At 41.3% G+C, this 18,479-nt stretch overlaps 1 protein-coding gene across 4 annotated transcripts in view; it reads right to left on the bottom strand.

Annotated features, from left to right (window-relative positions):
• The window catches only part of DHX35 (DEAH-box helicase 35), a 36,058-nt gene extending 21,125 nt beyond the window's left edge, over window positions 1-14,933 (bottom strand). For 2 of the 4 annotated variants that reach the window (XM_060277270.2, XM_060277269.2), the window contains exons 1-10: window positions 14,823-14,933; window positions 8,794-8,927; window positions 8,341-8,433; window positions 7,537-7,614; window positions 4,721-4,825; window positions 4,164-4,225; window positions 3,041-3,110; window positions 2,495-2,554; window positions 593-705; window positions 143-370 (exon numbers count right to left, since the gene is read on the bottom strand). In XM_060277270.2, coding sequence (XP_060133253.1) covers window positions 143-370; window positions 593-705; window positions 2,495-2,554; window positions 3,041-3,110; window positions 4,164-4,225; window positions 4,721-4,825; window positions 7,537-7,614; window positions 8,341-8,433; window positions 8,794-8,927; window positions 14,823-14,862 — 983 coding nt within the window. In that variant the 5' untranslated portion in view covers window positions 14,863-14,933. The remainder of the gene's footprint in view (window positions 1-142; window positions 371-592; window positions 706-2,494; window positions 2,555-3,040; window positions 3,111-4,163; window positions 4,226-4,720; window positions 4,826-7,536; window positions 7,615-8,340; window positions 8,434-8,793; window positions 8,928-14,822) is intronic. The other 2 variants (XM_035123234.3, XM_035123233.3) reach the window with 1 other exon arrangement.
• Between the last annotated feature and the right edge of the window lie 3,546 nt (window positions 14,934-18,479).

The raw sequence follows: 18,479 nt of genomic DNA, 5'->3' as shown, positions 1-18,479 counted from the left end.
TCGCAAGAACATAAAAGGACACGATTCACAAAGCACACGATTATCCGCCTAGGACACCCACATTTCCTTGCCCAGCGCAAGCACAAAAGCAAGCACTGTGTGTGCAGGGGTAAAAAAAACGAGCCCACTTCTGCCACCGGACCTGTCCATCTCCTTCTGTGGAGGAGGAGGAGAAAGGGCATGAAGGTGCTGCCAGGTTTGCCCATATCCCTTCTGTGGAGGGGGAAGGGAAGGACTAAGATTCCAGGGGAGGAAAAGCATGAAGATTCCACCGAGTCCCCGTAGCACTCGTCTGAAGTCTGCTCCAGCTGGCCGGTGCAGAAGGGGACGGGGGAAGGTTCCCGAAGCCCTCCTCCACTGAAGTCTGCGCCTGTTGCTCACAAAATAGGAGAAAGACACATTCAATTGGAAAGCAAGGTTTCTGGTTTACATCCTTAACGTGCCGGTACCCATTGTAAAGACAACTCTTTAAAATAATACCTAAGGTCCGTTTAATGCTTCCCTTTCCCGCCCAGACTTTTGGTCGGCAAGCGGGTGTCACAAGATGCACGCTCCTCTAGTCACCACTTACGAGTATTAAACAGGAACAGACCTCTGAATGTAGAAGACATCCACTGGAAATGTTCGCCCTTCCACTGTAAGGATCATGCTGGTATCTTTGCTTGGGTCACTGGTCTCATTTTGGTTAAAGAAATCCCTAAATTTCTAGGGCAAAGATAGCAAACAATTTTTTGAAAATCAGTGTGTTATTTAAAAGAATCCAGTTCCTATCTCAGGAGCCAAAGGTAGGGTATTGCTACTTTTCTCTTTCAAAATATAAGCATAGGGAGCTACCTAACTAACTAGTTCTGTCACTGGCAAGGATTTGTACTTGAGCAATGGACCTTCCCCCATTCATCTCCCTGTGAGTGTTCCTTGCCCTCCTCACATCTGCTCTGGAGGACTGGGGAAACCCCCAGATCAAATTTAAGAGACATTTGGCGAGTTCCACTGCGCAAGTGGAAATCCTTGCACTGACAGAACAAATTAGTTGGATACCACCTGTTATTTTCTGAAAAGCAGGACATTACTGTGAGCAACTTATGTTCCAGGTGACTTCATTTACTTATCTGTATATGTATGGAAGAGCATACATAAGTCCTGGGATTTAAGAAGAACTTTTCCTCCTAGTGCTGTGTTGTGATTGGGAGGAAAAAACATCCCAGGAAATCTGGCAAAGACACATATAATCCCTCATGTATTGCTGCAAGCAGCTGGTGACAGGATGTGCAAAGAGGGAGAAGACGTCCGACACAGATTTTGCTGGTGGTGGTAAATTAAAGTTAGTTCCTGCTAGGCCACTTAGAATGACTTGGGCTTGCAGGCTCAGATTTGCCACCCCAGCCCAGAACATATAGAGGTCCAGCAATAATTTAATCCATCTCTGTGAACTTCTGATATGTTATGCTGCTACAAAACATACCTCAATATATAACCTAATAACATTAACGAGTACATTTCCCCATAACTAATGCTGAAATGTTTTTCAAAGTATCAACCAGTCTAGGTATCCTTGGTTTTGTAATTTCTTCCTAATTTGCTTAATTATCAGATGTTTTGGAGACAATATGGCTGACATCAGAAGTTGTGTTACCAATGTAAACGGTGCAGCTTTTTTATTTTTAATCAAAAACAGAAAAAAACAGATCAAACTGAAAGAATGCAAAAGATTCAACTTCTACAATCACTATTTCATAAATATTAATAAATCTAATCCTTTTTAAAATAAACTGACCACACAATTTCACAAGTTGGGTATTATCTGCTCTAGATAATAGAATCCTTCTAAAAAGGATTCATTTCGCAGAGTTCAGGGAAATAGCATGTAGCGTAACCCAAAACTAACAGCAATTAAGCTTAAACTTTATGCACATTAGTACCAGCAGATTAAGTGTAGGCAATAAAATCCAAATTTTCTTTTACTTGGATTAGAAATACAAATCTTAGTGGCTTCATAAATGTTCACCTCAATGGAAGGCAAGCATTTCAGCTGTGAAAGTTCTCTGGGTGAGATTAAAATTCAAGCTGCAAACCCTTTCCCCCTTCCACCACCTCCAAAATTTCCATTGTTAAGAAATCAGTTCCCCTGCCCAAACTGAATGGGGGTAGGGAGAGAGACCCGCTAAATTAATGGGAGCTAACATAAAATCTTAACAGTGATTTTGTTCAATTCTATTCTGGTGGGGTTTGGTCTGCCTCTGCATGAATGTGTTGATTAGGCTACCATGTCTCATACTCTACTGAAGAGAACCTCCAGATGTTGTTAGCCTCTAACTCTCATCAGTCCCAGTCAGTATAGCCAGTGATAAAAGATGATGGGAGATGTCAACATCTGGGGGGGGGAGCACAGGCTCCCCATTACTCTTCTATAGAATGAAATACAAGATGATAATTGTTTCATTTTCTATCAGAAATAAAATGGGAAAATTATTTGAATCTAATATGTTAGTTCTACCTCTGCATCCAGTGTAGCTGATGCAACAATCAGGCGAAGGTCTCCTCGTTTCTTTTGAACCTGTGAGACACAGCAGGGGTTTTTTAATGCTCAATTATGGTTAATCACTACAGATTCCCAGAAATGTTTGTACAATTCATGAAAGACACTGGTCTCATATGCATGCAAAAACAATAGCAAAATCAAGTATCTCAATTTTTCAGAAAATGGCTTATCCTATTCAGAGTTCATGCACTGCAAACCAAGCCAGATATTTCCATGTTTGAAAATCATGTAGGTGTATGATCTTAAGTAATATGCCACCCCTAAAATAATCCTCACCATGCTATACTAAACAAACCTTAGGAAAATGTTTTATGAAATGATGCTAGCACTGTTTTTCTTAAAGCCCTGTAAACTATTAACAAGTATCAGCTCACAAACACAGACAACTGAATAGACGCTCTGAGCAGGTTATAATTCCAGAAACATTATAACCTTTTGCTCATTTCAGAAAGTAAATAACTGTGGAGGAATGGAGGTAGGATGCACAAAGGGAGCTCTAACCTTTTTTAATAAGCCAATGGCAATATCTGTATATAAGGTCCTCTCATGGGCTTCATCCAACATGATGACACTGAATCAAAGAGAAAAGAGAAGAGTTCCAATTATAAGATATCAATGAAAGCTGAAATTAAGTCCACCTGAAAAATTCCAATTTACCAAGTGTAATACATTATATAATAGACACAATTCAAATAATTATGGAAGTAGTATGCAAGCTGATCTTGAAAGTCACACATTTATGACTCAGCTGAATTTAAAACTCCAGCAGAGCTGCAATAACCATAAATTAAACACGACTGGGGGGGGGAATGGAATGGGTAATGAAACGCTAGGGATAGTTTTTCTTAAGCCAATGTCTCCTTATGGTAAAAGTACAAAATGTGAGGCCTGAAGATTTTGTGTGCAAGTTCATTTATACCAGGGACAGGGAACCAGTTTCAGCTTAAGGGCCACATTTCCTTATGAGCAACCTTTGGGAGGCCACACATCAGTACAGGTGGGGACAGAGGTAAAACTGGGTATGACTACTGGGTAATAAAAGTGGGTGGAGCAACAAATGCGACTCTTTCCTCAACTCAGCGCATTACATTCCAATCACACAAAAGTCATGGGTTTCTACACACACACACACACACACACCCCTCCATCTTCCACACAGACAAGCAGAAGGCATTAACACAGCTCAATGACACATCTGTGCAGTCAAGAACAGCAGGACAGCAGAGAGCAGGAGACAGCAGAGACCAGCCTGGGGCAAGGGTGTGTGGCCTGAGAAGAGGCCCAAGAACTGGACGCAGAAGCCTAGACAGCTGCATTCAGCCCCTGAGACGGAGGTTCTTCAACCCTGATATCCGCCACAAATTGTGGTATTCCTCTGGGATCAAGGGCACAGTACTTCATTGGTGCTGCTCCTAATTTGATGCACAATTACAGAAGGTGGTGCTGAGAATTTATTTTTTTATTAAGTTCCATACGTATCCATGGCAAATTACAGAACAATAAGCAAAATGGGGAAAAAGTTGATCACTGCTGAGCAAATGTGAGCAAAAGGAAAAGCAGGGGGGGAGCGGGAGCCTTACATCATTAATGTATACACAGCAGTTAAAAGGGTTGTTAGCCTAACCTGTATCTTGTTAGCAATGGATCAGCCATCATTTCTCTCACCAGCATTCCATCCGTCAGGAACTAAAACACAGATACAAGAACAATCGATGACTTGTTCAGCAACTTCAGCAACACAAAACTCCAGGCAAGGGATACACAATTCCCTGCATTTCCAAAGTTCAGAGCCAAGAATGCATCCCTATGAAGTCAGGAAAGCAGAATCCACATACAAGAAGGTGCCAGCGTGATTGTAGGAACTCCAAATTGTGTAGAAGTGCCAAGCAACTTAATCTAACAATGGAAAGCTAGGTGGGAGTGAAATGGAGTCTCCTGGAGAAGGGCACAGCTAGCTGTCTGGAATACTGAACAGGTGCTGCAACATGTACATTTTTGCAGGTTTCTCTTGCGCCTACTGCATTTTCTCAGCCTTTGAATCTCTACTGGCACTTCACCTTCTATAGTGCTATGTATGGAATAAAGAAAAATGGGTATACATTTCAATGCATTAGGAAGATAAAGCAAGTGACACAAATTTCTTCACCTATGGGGTCACGGGCATTTGTTCAAAGATGTTACCTTAATCCTTGTAGCTTGTGGATCAGTACAATCATCAAATCGTATGCAGTACCCAACTTCATGACCCAGCAAGGCACCCCTTTCGTCAGCTACCCGGCCTGCGATCTAAGAAGAAGAAGAAGAAGAAGAAGAAGAAGAAGAAGAAGAAGAAGAAAAGAAGAAGAAGAAGAAGAAGAAGAAGAAGAAGAAGAAGAAGAAGAAGAAGAAGAAGAAGAAGAAGAAGAAGAAGAAGAAGGTTTAAAACTGTAGACATCAAACAAAACTTAATTCTTGAATCAGGCCTAATTAATAATAATTGACCTGTGTCTGTAGTTAGAAATTGAATTCAGCTAATTTGGCTAAACTGAGCTAATCCTGTTGGACAATTATATAACGTCTGCACAAGCATCCCTCGTATAACACGGGTCTTTTAGGATCAGTGGAGCTGCAATTACTGTGCTTCTACAGGGACTACAATGAACCAGTTTAGCACAACCCCTATATTTGAAAACTCTACTCATATTAGTGACTCGACACAAGGTTTTGATTGCTCAAACAATAATATTAATAAATATTAATAAATAAATAAATAATATTTTTTATTATTTATAAACATCATCAAACTCAGAAAGCTGACACTGGAACATCAATGTAGCAAGAATCCATTTATACAGCAGGCAGGCTATTTATAATGCATGTATTCCCTCAATTACAAACAGCCACTTGACTCTGGATGAATTCTAGTTGTGCCAGATGTAGCCTCAGGATATAATGGCCTGCAATTGTATTAGTTGTTAGCCCGGCGCTTCATGATGTAGGAACACTTTCCCTAGTATCCCTCAGTGCCTTGCATGCATTGCAAGACTTCTCAAATGGTCACAGATAAAACATCTCCTCTCAGGAACCACCTATACTGTCAGCCTATGTGCATTAAAACAAAGGAATGATGAATGGTTAGAAATAGGAAGGTGGAATCACATTCCTGGATATATGGAATAACAGCTAGCTTTCCGCCCTCTCAGTTTTCATACTTTCCTAATTCAAAAGTCTCAACATTAAAATGCATGAACATATACAACTAGGTTTTTCAACCCAGAAGGCCATTGCTCAAGGATAAGGGTCTGAAACACACCATCAGTTTTTAGCACCCAAAAGGGTGGGGTCTACCCACCAAATTTTATGCCACAATACATTACGGCTATTTTTAGTGCTGCAGAACTTTCCTGTTTTGGAACACTAGACTAATATAACCACTTCTACAGACCTATTTTTAGGTCTATTGGCTATTTCCAAAGCATAAGTTGCACAAAAGTACTGAAGCCTTTTCTGTGTACATTATCTTCCCATTGTCCCTTTCTTCTTGACTCCATGTTCTCAGGCAACATATTTTCATCTCCTGCACTCCCAATATTTCCAGCTTACTGAAGAGAGGGAGACTAACAAGCTTAAAACCCCTCACACTTCATATGGATAGAAAAACTGCATTGTACAAAGCCAAACCACTTGTCCACTAGCCCAGTACTGTCTGCTCTGTTTGGCAACAACTTTCCTACAGAGAAAAGAACATAACTCCCTGAAGAACATAACATACCTGAACTCCCTTAACTGGAGATGGCAGGCTGAAAATTGAATCCTCTGCAGCCACTAAAAAACTGAACTAGGCTTCCTCCCCATGTCATGCTTATGTTTCTTCAAGGCTGCTTTCTCTAACAATGTTCTTATCAGCAATAAGCAGCCCACTCTAAAAATCAATTTCAATTAGTTATAGTGCTATAAATGAAAGCACAAACTGGATCCATGAAAGGCTTTTGTGCCAAAGGCTTAAATATCCAAGTACGTTTCACATTTGTTCATTAAAATGGGGCATATGGTAAAGCTATGCAGCCTTGAAACAAACTAAAAACAAGCATAACAATGCAAATCCAAATTATGTGTAAATACACAGCCTGGAGCACATTTTAGAAGAGGCAGAAAGTCTCTCTAAACAGAATGCCTGTAATACAATATAGTGGATTTTTATTTTTTTTAAGCCCTACACATCATAACTGCAAGTTCAATATTTTGTAAAATAACAATGACAACTACCCTTCTGGCAAAGAACAATCACACAATAAATGAACAAGGGCTGCAAAAATGTTAAGTATTTACTGCACCCTACTTCAAGCCCTAGTAATAAAAAAAGATATGAACCATGTTTTAATGGTTACATGCTTCTTTGGATCCTGTACAAAGCTGTTCTCACCTCCTTAACTTCCTACTTTTAAGCTGATGGGTTTTAAACTACTGTGCACTGCAGACTCCTCAAAGCAAAATCTTTTGCTTGACCATGATATTATTCCAGCAAATGACTTCTACTGAGAGACCCGCAGGATGTGGCAGTTTAAACCCATCGACAAAAAACTGGAAGTAGAACAGCAAACCCTGAGAAAGCTTTCACCAATACTTGCTCAATGTTTCAGTCAAAACAAGAAGGAATTCTTCACCAAAATTCATGCTCAATTGCAATGGGGAAAGAAACAAATTACTTTGTTCTTACTACACACATCATTAGGAAGGAGGGGAAACTGGGCTAACACCCTATTGCAAATATTTTCACCGAAAACCTAGGGCCTTGAGAAAGTCAGCATCTGTCAGACTCTGTGTCAGAAGACAATCAGTTACGGAGCCCAGTTAAGGTCCCATTACCACATGGATTTTAATGAGATTCAGGAATGCTCAGCTATGCACTGGGTTGTGTCAAAAGTTGATATAAACGGTGCTATACCAAAGGTTAGAACATGTTATCATTCCCCAAAAGAATAATACGTAGACAAATAGTTTGAACTGAAGGCACTCACTGAAACACAAGCAACTCTTCGAGGTTGTGTTACTCCCACCACTCTCCCTTCGGCAGTCCAGCCAGCTTCTGTTAGATACTGTAATGGGGAAACAAAGTTATTAGCATAGATGGTATAAAAATTCTAAGTTATATTCTAAGTTAAATAGTTGCACTAGCGGAAGCCGGTGCAACAATTCCTGTTAGCACAAGGAACCTTCCTGCCTCTCCTAAGTTCACAGCCTGGGGCCAGGGTACCTGAAGGATCACCTGTCTCTACATGTTCCTGTTGTACACTATGATTCTCATAAAAGTTTCACAAGTTCTCCTACTATCTGGGGAATTGTGAGGGGTTTAAAGGAGGGGAGGAGCGGTCAGTGGTGGTGCCCCAGTTTTGGAATGCCTTCCTCAGAGAGACTTTTCAGGCACCTAATGAAGACGTCATATTATCTCATAACTTGTTTAATTTGATCCATTTTGTAGATGCTGTATTGCAGCCAACGCTGTCCATGCTAAGATGCTCATGCAACAGGACTTCCAACTTTTTCATCTCTCCTCTGCAGCCTTCTAAGTGCCCTCAAAATCTGCTTTAGTGCTAGGGGACCCTCCAGAGAAAATGTGGACTGCATGCAGGAGGAAGAAAGGTAAAGTCCAATTGTTAGAGCAGAAGTCCATTTATACAATGTTGGACTCTGTTGTTTGCATTTATGCTGCTCTTATATATTCTTCTGCTTTTATTGTACTTGCAAACTACCCTCTGTACTGGGTTGAAGGGTAAGAGTATAAATTCCCACAGATGAAGAAAAATGAATTATTTCATACTCACTTGAGGAATCTGAGTGCTTTTCCCACATCCTGTTTCTCCAACAATCACCAATGTCTGATAATTTTCTACCAGATAAAGGATGTGATTTCTAAGCTGAAAGAAAAACAGATATTCAAATGTGATTTAGAATGGCTGAAGAAAACAATTTCAAAACACCGAGAGAAGTGTTTGATCGAAAACAGCATAGATTACAACCTAGCACAAACTCCTTAAAGCCCGCTGAATCCAACGTGCCTAAACTGATAGTGAGACGTGGGCATTTTCATCCACTCAAAGTTACTGTACAAAATAATTGAATGTTCTAAAAAATTATTTTGTCAGAGAAATGCACTCTCTATGTTGCAAATGCACTATCACTTTTCATACTGCAAAGCAAATGCAGAAGAAGTGGTAAAATACCCAGAAGATAAAGTGCACAATAATTCAATGCAAAGTACTTAAAGCAATTGATACCTTAAAAACTGGTAGTTTTTGCCTCTGTTGTTCAATAGAAAGGGAAACATACGGATTATAGATCACTGAAACACTAGAGCTTTCACCAGCGCTCTGTCTCTCCTCTGAAAGGCTGACACCAGGTCCTTCTGTCCCTGTATGACCAAATAAATAAATGTCACTATTAATAGGATGACAAGACTTTTAGACAAATGCAAAGAAAGTGGACAGATAAGTTTATCAGAATCAACCTCTGTAGCTTTTGTAGCATCCAAGGCTATCATGAAAGGGAGAATTACAAACCAGTATGAATGCTAAGATATTCAAGATTTGTTTGTTTAAACCACTAGACACTAGACATAGCTTGCATATGGCCCTTAGCCAGTCTCAGTACAGCACACCAAGCCCCAGGAAGTCCCGCCCACTTTTCCCCACTGCCCAACTGATCTTCCATGGGGAGGACTGAGTATCTATACATAACCTGTGTGTTGTGTCTGTGTGGGCGATGCAAGGCCTATAAAACCTTGTCCCCATTTTTATGTCAACAGGTTTTTCAGAGTTAAATAGAGCCTTCCAAGACTGTCACTCTATGTGGATGCTATTGGCTGTCAGCTGGCTCCTTGTAATGTGGAATCATAACTTCCGTTGCAAAGGATCCAAGTGTCTACTACAGTGAACAGAAAAATCTGGAACTTAGGTCTGGGAGTCTGCCGCAGACAGCCATCCAGCTCCAATGTAGTTATGAAGCTGGAACAATCCACAGGAAAGGATATCACACCATATAAATATTGCCAAGTAACGTGTCAGTTAAGGCCCTTAACAGCTGTAATTTCCTGACATTTTGGAGATTGAATGAACATGGAAAGCTCTTAAACAGGACATGTTAAACCAAAAGGTTTTAGTTATTTGAATTTGGGTGCATTCTGAGAAGGCTTTTCCTACAACTTTCTTATCAGGCAAACTTAAAATTGAAAATGAGAAACTGGCGAGAAAAGGGAAGAAATATCCACATTAAAAAGAAGCGAGACACCATTTAGAACAGCAGGATTGCCTATTTATTTATGAGTAAGCCCTATTGAAGTCACTAATGATTACTTCTGAGTAGGCATGCACAGAAGCCAACTGCAAGGCCACAATCCTAAATACATTTATTGAATAGGGACCTGAAGGCAGCAATTCTATGTATGCTCATTAAGAAATAATTTCACTGAATACAGTATGGCTTAGCTCCATAAGAAGTGTGCCGAGGATGACAGAGCCTGCTCAACTCAAGAAGGAGGAGGAGGAGGAGGAGGAGGAGGAGGAGGAGGAGGAGTTTGGATTTGATATCCCGCTTTATCACTACCCGAAGGAGTCTCAAAGCGGCTAACATTTTCCTTTCCCTTCCTCCCCCACAACAGACACCCTGTGAGGTAGGTGGGGCTGAGAGACTTCAGAGAAGTGTGACTAGCCCAAGGTCACCCAGCAGCTGCATGTGGAGGAGCAGAGACACGAACCCGGTTCCCCAGATTACGAGTCTACCGCTCTTAACCACTACACCACACTGGCTCTCAGGGACTTATCACACATAGGATGCATGTTTCAAAGATGTTTTATCTTTTCGAAGGCTCATTTAATAATGTCCGCGCAACAACTATAAACAAACTATAAACAAACATTTAGTCAGAAATAAATTTACCTTTCAAAACCATATCATTAATCCTTGTGGATTTGCTGCAGATTACTAAAGAGCTGCTGACAGCTTTAAGTGCTGAATCATGGAACTGATGTTCCAAGGAGAAAACAACTACACCCCCATCATTATGGATATGCATAATTTGCAGTTCTCCCTACGCAGGTTCATTGAGATGCCCTTCAGTTTGTAGGAGCTATGCCATATGGTTGCAGAACACAATAAATGAAAACCTCTAATTATGCCAGGCTGACTTACACCCAGTCAGGATACATTTCCAGGATGGTATGAGCAGCGCTCCAGTAGCATGACATATTTGTCCATATGCATGGGGTGGCATTTGACTAGGTTTATTCACAATACTCCTACTGAATTAATGAACATGACTAAATTACATCAATTAATTTCAATGGGTCTTCGCTGAGTAAAACTTAACAGTGTGTTTTCTGTTAGCATAAACATGTATGTCTGGTTACATACATATGTCTGGTTATATATGTCATGGTGGTCAAGTTGTTATTTTGTAGAGTAGCACTGTTTATCATTTACAGGCTTCTCAGTAGTTTGTTAGTTTACAGCCCAACCTGCTACTTCATTAAGCTCAGATGTGATGATGACTTTTAGTTCTAGGAAACTTCAAAGATTTAGTCCATTTGTCAAAAGTAGTTCAGAACTGCATCGCCATAATGACAAGCATGAGACTTTCCTCACTATGCATCAGCATCCCAACACATTTGGTAGCCAATATGCTTCAATTGGCTGTTCTTCGTGATGTTTTGGACAAGCTGAAGATCATCTCTGGGTGATTTCTTATTCAAGGACAAATCATTGCCACAGCTTATTGTTGACTCAACTGTGCAGCACTAAATGGTCCCAAAGAAACCAGCACTCCTCAAACAAACTAGATCTTACCTGGGAAAGGTATCAGCATGGGGACAATACAGGCATAGTGCAGAATTCAATACTTGTCCTGCTAATAGACCCATTGAAGTTAATAAACGTGACTACTTTTGGTTTTATCAATTTCAATGGGTCTCTGAGGAGGGCTTAATTGAATGCAACTCATAATTGATAGCTAATGTTTCACATTCATTATACATCTGCCACCATATTCTACAGGTAAACAAAAAATGAATTCAGGCAATAATGAAGTAATTGGTCACTTCCAAATTATTCCTGCAGAGGCAATAAGAGCCATTACTTCCCGGCCTGTTTCTCGTCAATTCCAATTAAAAATATCTGAGAGTTCAAGCACAATCTTTGTTAAAACTTGGCTCATGCTGGTGATCAATAGAAGCAACACAATGTCCAAAGATGTATCATAAATATATATGGCAGGAATCATGTACATCACTTCTGCAAATGCAATGTTCTTGTCAGTAGCTAACAAAAGAATTGGTAGAACCTAAAATCCAATCAAATTATAGTTTCTATGGCAGTCAAGGTCATAAGAGTTGGAAGGTTTAATTTGCAATATTGTCTGTGGTAAATAAATGGCATTATAATATTAAACAAATATAGTTTCAGATTAAATTTACCATCCATGGGGGTAGTATGCTCAAAAGAGCCCAGTTTCAAAAAGAAGCAGTAATTTCCTCAATGCCAATCAGTATGTGTAGATAAAATTACCAAGCATATAGAAGAGCAGGTTTTCCTGGAGCAAGACTGACTAGCATCTGACTAACCTTTTTGAGTGTGTCAATGAGCATATAGATAGGGGGAATCTGGGAAAAAAACATTGTGTACTTGAACTTTTTAAAAAACCTTTGATGAAGTCCCTCACCAGTTGACTCCTGAATAAATTTGCAATCACGTAATATGAGGCAAGAAATCCTCTTTATGAATCAGCAACAGGTTAGAGAACAGAAAACAGAACAGGAATAAACATCCAATTCTCATGCTAGGGATCTTTAGGAAAGGAACTGAAAATAAATCTGGTAGTATCATAATGCTTTCATACAGATATATGGTTGACTGCCCTAAAAATATTATTCACATTTCCGGTTGCTATGCCCCAAAAAAGGTATTAAACAGAAAAGGGTGCTGAAAAGAGGGGAGGAGAAGTGCTGGAGCAACTCCCGGATGAAGAAATTTTTTTTTTAGGTTAGACAGAAGGTGAGTAAAGGTCATGATAAAATTAGGCAAGGTCTGGTGAAGGTTTTCTCCCTCTTCCATAATACAAGACTTTGGGGACATCCAACGAAGCTGAATGTTGATTTACGACAGTCATAGGACAGTAGTTGCCTGATTAAGTTTCCTAGCCTAGCTCGAAGATCAATCCTATCAGAGGCAGTTTTAGGGTGCGGCGCCACAACAATGTAGAACGGAGCGCGAGTGAGGGCATCAAATTTTAGCACCACAGAGGGTGCCACTGAAATTTGAGAGTCCAAAGTCCACCACTGATCCTCTGCATGTTGATTCAGAAAAGAGACCCACTAAGTTCAATTGAGCTCCCTCTCGGGTGAGTATAAATAGGATTGCAATGAGTTGGCTTCAACAATTTCACATATACCCAAAACAAACATTTACATAACAATAACAGTGCAATGATATGCATGTTTACTCAGCAGTAAATTTAAATGTGTTCAATTGGCCTTACCTCCGTGTAAGTGTGTATAGGATTGCAGCCTAAAGATTATTTATATTTGTTCTACCAAAGTGGAAGCATAACTCTCCCAATTACTTACACTCCTGTGCAGCACTTTCTTTATTATAGAAACAGTGCAAACAAATACGTGTAATAACTTCTGACTAGGCACAAAGGAATATACACTGAAAGAAACTATCACTACAAACACTGTTCTTGAATTTTTGGGCAGGTTAACTCCAGACCACAAAGTGAGCAATACTCTAATTTAAATAAATATTAATAGGCCTATAAAATTTCATCCACGCAGTGAAACACTGTCTGCTAATTATCCTTCACGCCAGGACAATCATCTCAAGAGCATCATGCATATATCAAAGAGGTAGCATGCAGATTGCTTAGCACTGCAGAAACCCTTTACTGCTAAGTTTGTATTGTTTCATAAGCCATGAACCAATGAGGACAGGATCTAATTTCACCAGATGAAAATGTTGACCTTCTTGCTTTTTCAGTCACACACAAGCTTTTCCTAATACAGTAGTTCACTTATGTCCTCCCTTGTTTTCAAATGTTGCCCTTTTAATAATGTGCAGAGATCAATATAGAAACATTCCATATTATTATTACAGCTCTGTGCAACAAATTACATATATGGTTTAAACTTCTCCCATTTGTTTGAACCATTGCGTTAGCACTAAGATAACATCTGTTGAAACAAGTATTCTTTCGTTTGATAAACTGCAGCCAGAAAAGATGCAAATCCGATCACTGCTAGGTTCAAACTGAAAAAGTCTCATGGTTTTTAATATAGCTTTCTTCCAAGTGGCAGGGTAGAAGTATGACAATTAAATATAAGAAGAATTGCAGTCTTGCCATATGTGCATTTACCCCAAGGTAAATTCCACTAAGCAGAACAGAGTTCCCAATGAGCCTGGTTCGGAATGGGAACCCAGAACGAGGTTCTTTGCCTATCAAGCTGAGTCTAGGCTCAGTATGCTTTATTCATTCATTCATTTATATTAAATTTCTATACCATGCTTCATCTATACACAAAAATAACTACATAGTAATAAACACAATACCCCCCCCCCCACGGTTAAAAGGCCAAAGATTATTTAATTAGCTAGGGAGAAGATGAATGTTTTTGCCTTATATACGATACAATGGGGGGGGGAATGTTTAGGGTACTCTCATTTTCTTACTCATATTGAAATAATGCCCCTCAATGAGGCCAAACTTAGTTTCACAAAATGTTTAGGGGCATGCGTTCCCCTAGAAAAAAGCACTCCCACCTGGAGGCTGGGAGCAGCGCTATAAGCTCCGTTTACAGCACAGCTCATTCGAGCACCCGTTTTCAAACCAGCACCAAAGCGTAAGGATGGCGCGGGAGAAGGTGCTCTCGAGCAAGTGCAGAGTACCCCCTCTCAAGCCGCCACGTTCCCGAGGAAGGACCGTTAAGTCCAAGGAACCACACACGCCTGCAGTGTTTTTATTTGGGTTTGTACCACGAATACACGGCCTGGGGTGGGGATGGGGAGATGGTTATCCACCCCACCCACCCCCAGACAATGCATCCTTTGCAGAGCCAGGGGAAAGAGAAACAGGCTTTTTCTCCTCTCCGTCCTCCGCAAGGAACGCGCCTCGCAGCATCCCGGACCCCGCCCACCATCCCCTCGAGCCCTTCAGCCGCGCGAAGAGGCGCTTCCGCCAAGGCTTTCCCCGACGCCCCCCTCAGCATCTTGCACTCCCACCCCCACCCCACCGCCCTTCCCCAAGAGGTTCAGCCCTTACCCGGCTTCCAAAACTTCAGCGGACCGACGGGCGCCGCCATCTTGGGGTGAAAGGTCAAAAGGAAGCGAAGGAGCCCGCTCCGCAGCAGCGCGGCCTCGAAGTGCGCGTCACGTGGTCGAGGAAGGCTTTGCTATTGGATGCGGGGTTGCCATGGTTGCTTTAACTCTCAGGCTCGGGCCACCGCCGCCTCCTTCCCAGCCAGGCTGGCTGCCAGGGGAAGAGCGGGAGCTTTGCTTTTGTACGGTGCTGCATCATGAACAAATGCAATGCCTTGCGTGGTATTTGCAGTCGGCTCTAATAAAAGCCCTATCCTGTTGCGCAGTTCTGTGTCCAAAATAAAGGATCAGGCGTCTCTCTGCCGCTTTGCTTCACTTTGCTTTGGTTGCATTCTGTCTTTTACTCTGTTGAGAAACCTAGCGAATTCCAAACGGGCTCTCATTTTGTCCTTTTCACCACCATTTGCGGCGCAGGAGTCCCGTGGCAGGCAGTGAGACTGGCACGCCATGAGCGAGGCACCTAAGAGGCATTCCCTTCTTATTTATAATAATAATAATTTTTTTATTTATACCCCGCCTATCTGGCTGGGTTTCCCCAGCCACTCTGGGCGGCTCCCAACAGAATATTAAAAGCACGATCAAACATTAAAAACTGTCCTAAACGGAATTTTAAGTGCCCTGAACCCGCTTCCCTCGCTGGAGGCTGCTCCCTTCGCCTCCCAAGTTTCCCACGTTGGCTAAGGATGGACATCTGGGAGCGCTGAGTTCAAGTCCCACGTGCAACCCACGCGCTCCTCACCCGGCGCGTCTGCACTGGAAACTGCGTCCCGTTTAACAGGTCCCTTGGATCGCAGCCCGAGGCGCCTTCCCTCTGTGGCACCCGGAGGTGGAGAGGAACTGAGGCTGAGCTGGCCGAGCCACGCCACGGGCTTCAGACGAGACTGAGGGGTTGGGAAGAAGCAGCACAAAGAGCTCACTGAAGAAGTATCTGAAGAAGTGTGCATGCACACGAAAGCTCATACCAAAATAAAAACTTAGTTGGTCTTTAAGGTGCTACTGAAGGAATTTTTTTATTTTACTTCGATCCAGACCAACACGGCTACCTACCTGTAAAAAGAGCTCACTGTTCGGGGAAATGCGCTTTATCCGCATTCAAGTCCATTGATCCATCAAGATTAGTACCACCGACCCTGGCTGGCGAGGGCACTCAAGGGCTTCAGCCAGGGTCACGTCGTGCCCTACCAGAAAATGACAAGATTCGAACCTGGGGCTTTCTGCAGGAATAGTGGGTGCTACTGCATAATGGCCCTTTCCCCAGGCAGATGTGCTCAATACGAGGTCCTTCTTGCAGGTGTGGGAATCAGAAATGGTGCTGCTACAACTGGGCCTGTGTGGCCAAGTTCGCACAAGGTTCAACCAGGGCTTTTTTTTTTTCATCTGGAGCTCAGCTCCAGCACCAATTTCACAGTGATCTCCAGCACCTCTTATTCTAGAAAAAAACCCACTGGGTGCAACTTGTTCCTGGATGCAGCCGTTTAGACAACACGAAGGGGATTAACTGTACTTTTCTCATAAGAGAACATCTCTCAGCATATATAAAGCAAGCAAACATAGAGGCCACTCTTGAATTGTTCTCCATAATATCTAGGCTTAATAAGAGCCTTATTGCATCAGGCCAAAGGGCCTTTAAATTCAGCATTCTGTTCTCACCAAACTAAAGTAGGGCTTCATTAAAAAATAATAAAGTGCAACAGGATTGCTCCAACTATGTATATGGGGGAGTGGTTTCAAACAGTTTCCCAGATTCTTACTTTGCAAGCAACCACACCTCTGGTTACTTCCGTTGTGAATCAGGCATAAACTCACTGCAAAATGAAAGGGTAGCTAACATTGGCCAACATCCACTCAGCTCTGCAGCTTTCAACACTGAAATTTCATTTGAGAACAGGTAGAAAGAGCAACCAGAATTTGACAGACAGATTTGGAACCAGCATAAGTCTAGCCTCCATTCATCTCTTACTAATAACTAATTACTATATTTTGGAGTTGCTTGTTGTCTAAGAATTTGGTCACCTCAAGATATCATAGCCAAATTTTGCATAATGCTTCCTGAGATCAAGGAGATTTATCTATGTTTAGATACAGTTGAATGGCATTTTGAATCAAGATAGCAGACAACCTTTCAAACCTGAACTGGTTTTTTGTTTGTTTGTTTTTTGCTTTCTTAGAATTCCCAAGCAACACTTCACACTAATAATAAACCAGAATGTGCTTAGTTTGCAACAACTCCTGTTGCTAAAAATGCAATTCACTTTTCCTTATTTATTATCTAAAAGCTAGAATTTTGCTGCCAAACCCTCTGCATTCCATTCCAGTCAAATAAATGTGTTGCAGTGTTCAGCTGGTTGTTCATTCAGTCAATTGCACTGGGCTCCATTTAGGAAATGCGCTGTCATCAATCAATGGTGTTCACTTATAGACATGAAATAAAACAGTGCAATCCTATGCTCGTGACTCAGAAGTCAAACTGGGTCAATGAGACTTCGTCTCAAACATTTATGTATGCATTGGATTGCAGGCATCAATAGGATTACAGCCGAAGGCTAATGGAAAAGAATGTTCTAAGTTATTGGCATTTGAAAGGCAAACAAGATGCATCTTGTCTCTCAGAACTAGTTACCATGCAGTACTATTCAGCAGTCTTAATTTTCTCTTCGTTATGTGTTGCTTGTAAGAGCTAGGAAAGATGGCCCTAGATCCAGTGAAGGAATACTAATGTGGTAGAACAATAGGCACCACTTTTGAGAGAGAAACTGCATTCTGTGTGCTGCAATACCCCAGCAGTACAAAATCCTGCAGAATGTTGGGGGCAGTGGAGAATTCAGCTTGTTGAGTATTGCAAGCTTCTAGCCCTTGTGCATGCAGAAATATGTTTGCAGCATGCGTACACTGCCTGCTGAGATCTCATAAACTAAAGAACCAGGCAGAGGGCCTTTTCGGTAGTGGTGCCTGCCCTGTCGAACACCCTCCCATCAGATGTCAAGGAAATAAACAACTATCTGACTTTCAGAAGACATCTGAAGGCAGCCCTGTTTAGGGAAGTTTTTAATGTTTTATTGTGTTTTTAATATCCTGCCGGAAGCCAAGTGAGCGGGGTATAAGTAATAAATAAAAAATATTATTATTATTATTATTATTATTATTATTATTATTATTATTATTATTATTTAGAATAAGATTTCCAGGGGATCAGTGTCCCATGCAAGTTTAAGGTCTTCTCATTAACAAGCAGTGCCCAATTTATTGTTATTATTTTCTCCAAAGAAGCCCAGGCCAGCATGTGAGAAAACACAGTAACAAAATGTGCCAGTTAGCATACTTTAAATAAAAGTAACACTAAATTCTAGGCTGAGAATTTGTAGTCTCTTGGCAGAGATTATGTTGGGGGTTATTTTGATGATCCAAATCATGTTTACACAGAAGGAAATCCCACTGAATGTAATGGGGCTTACCGCCAGGTAAGCAAACTGTCAGAGACCCAAAAGCCTCTTTCACCAGAGATAGCTTTCAAGCCTCTCCTACCCATAGCTATTCTCTTCCAAAGTGCAGGTGCTGCCACACAAAAAGATCGATTTCTGACAAGTGCAGAACAGGTGTTATA

The sequence above is a fragment of the Zootoca vivipara genome, chromosome 7, assembly GCF_965207765.1.
Source record: "Zootoca vivipara chromosome 7, rZooViv2.hap1.1, whole genome shotgun sequence".
NCBI lineage: Eukaryota > Metazoa > Chordata > Lepidosauria > Squamata > Lacertidae > Zootoca > Zootoca vivipara.
The sequence above is the reverse complement of the archived record's forward strand: the minus strand, read 5'-3'. Positions and strand labels throughout refer to the sequence as shown.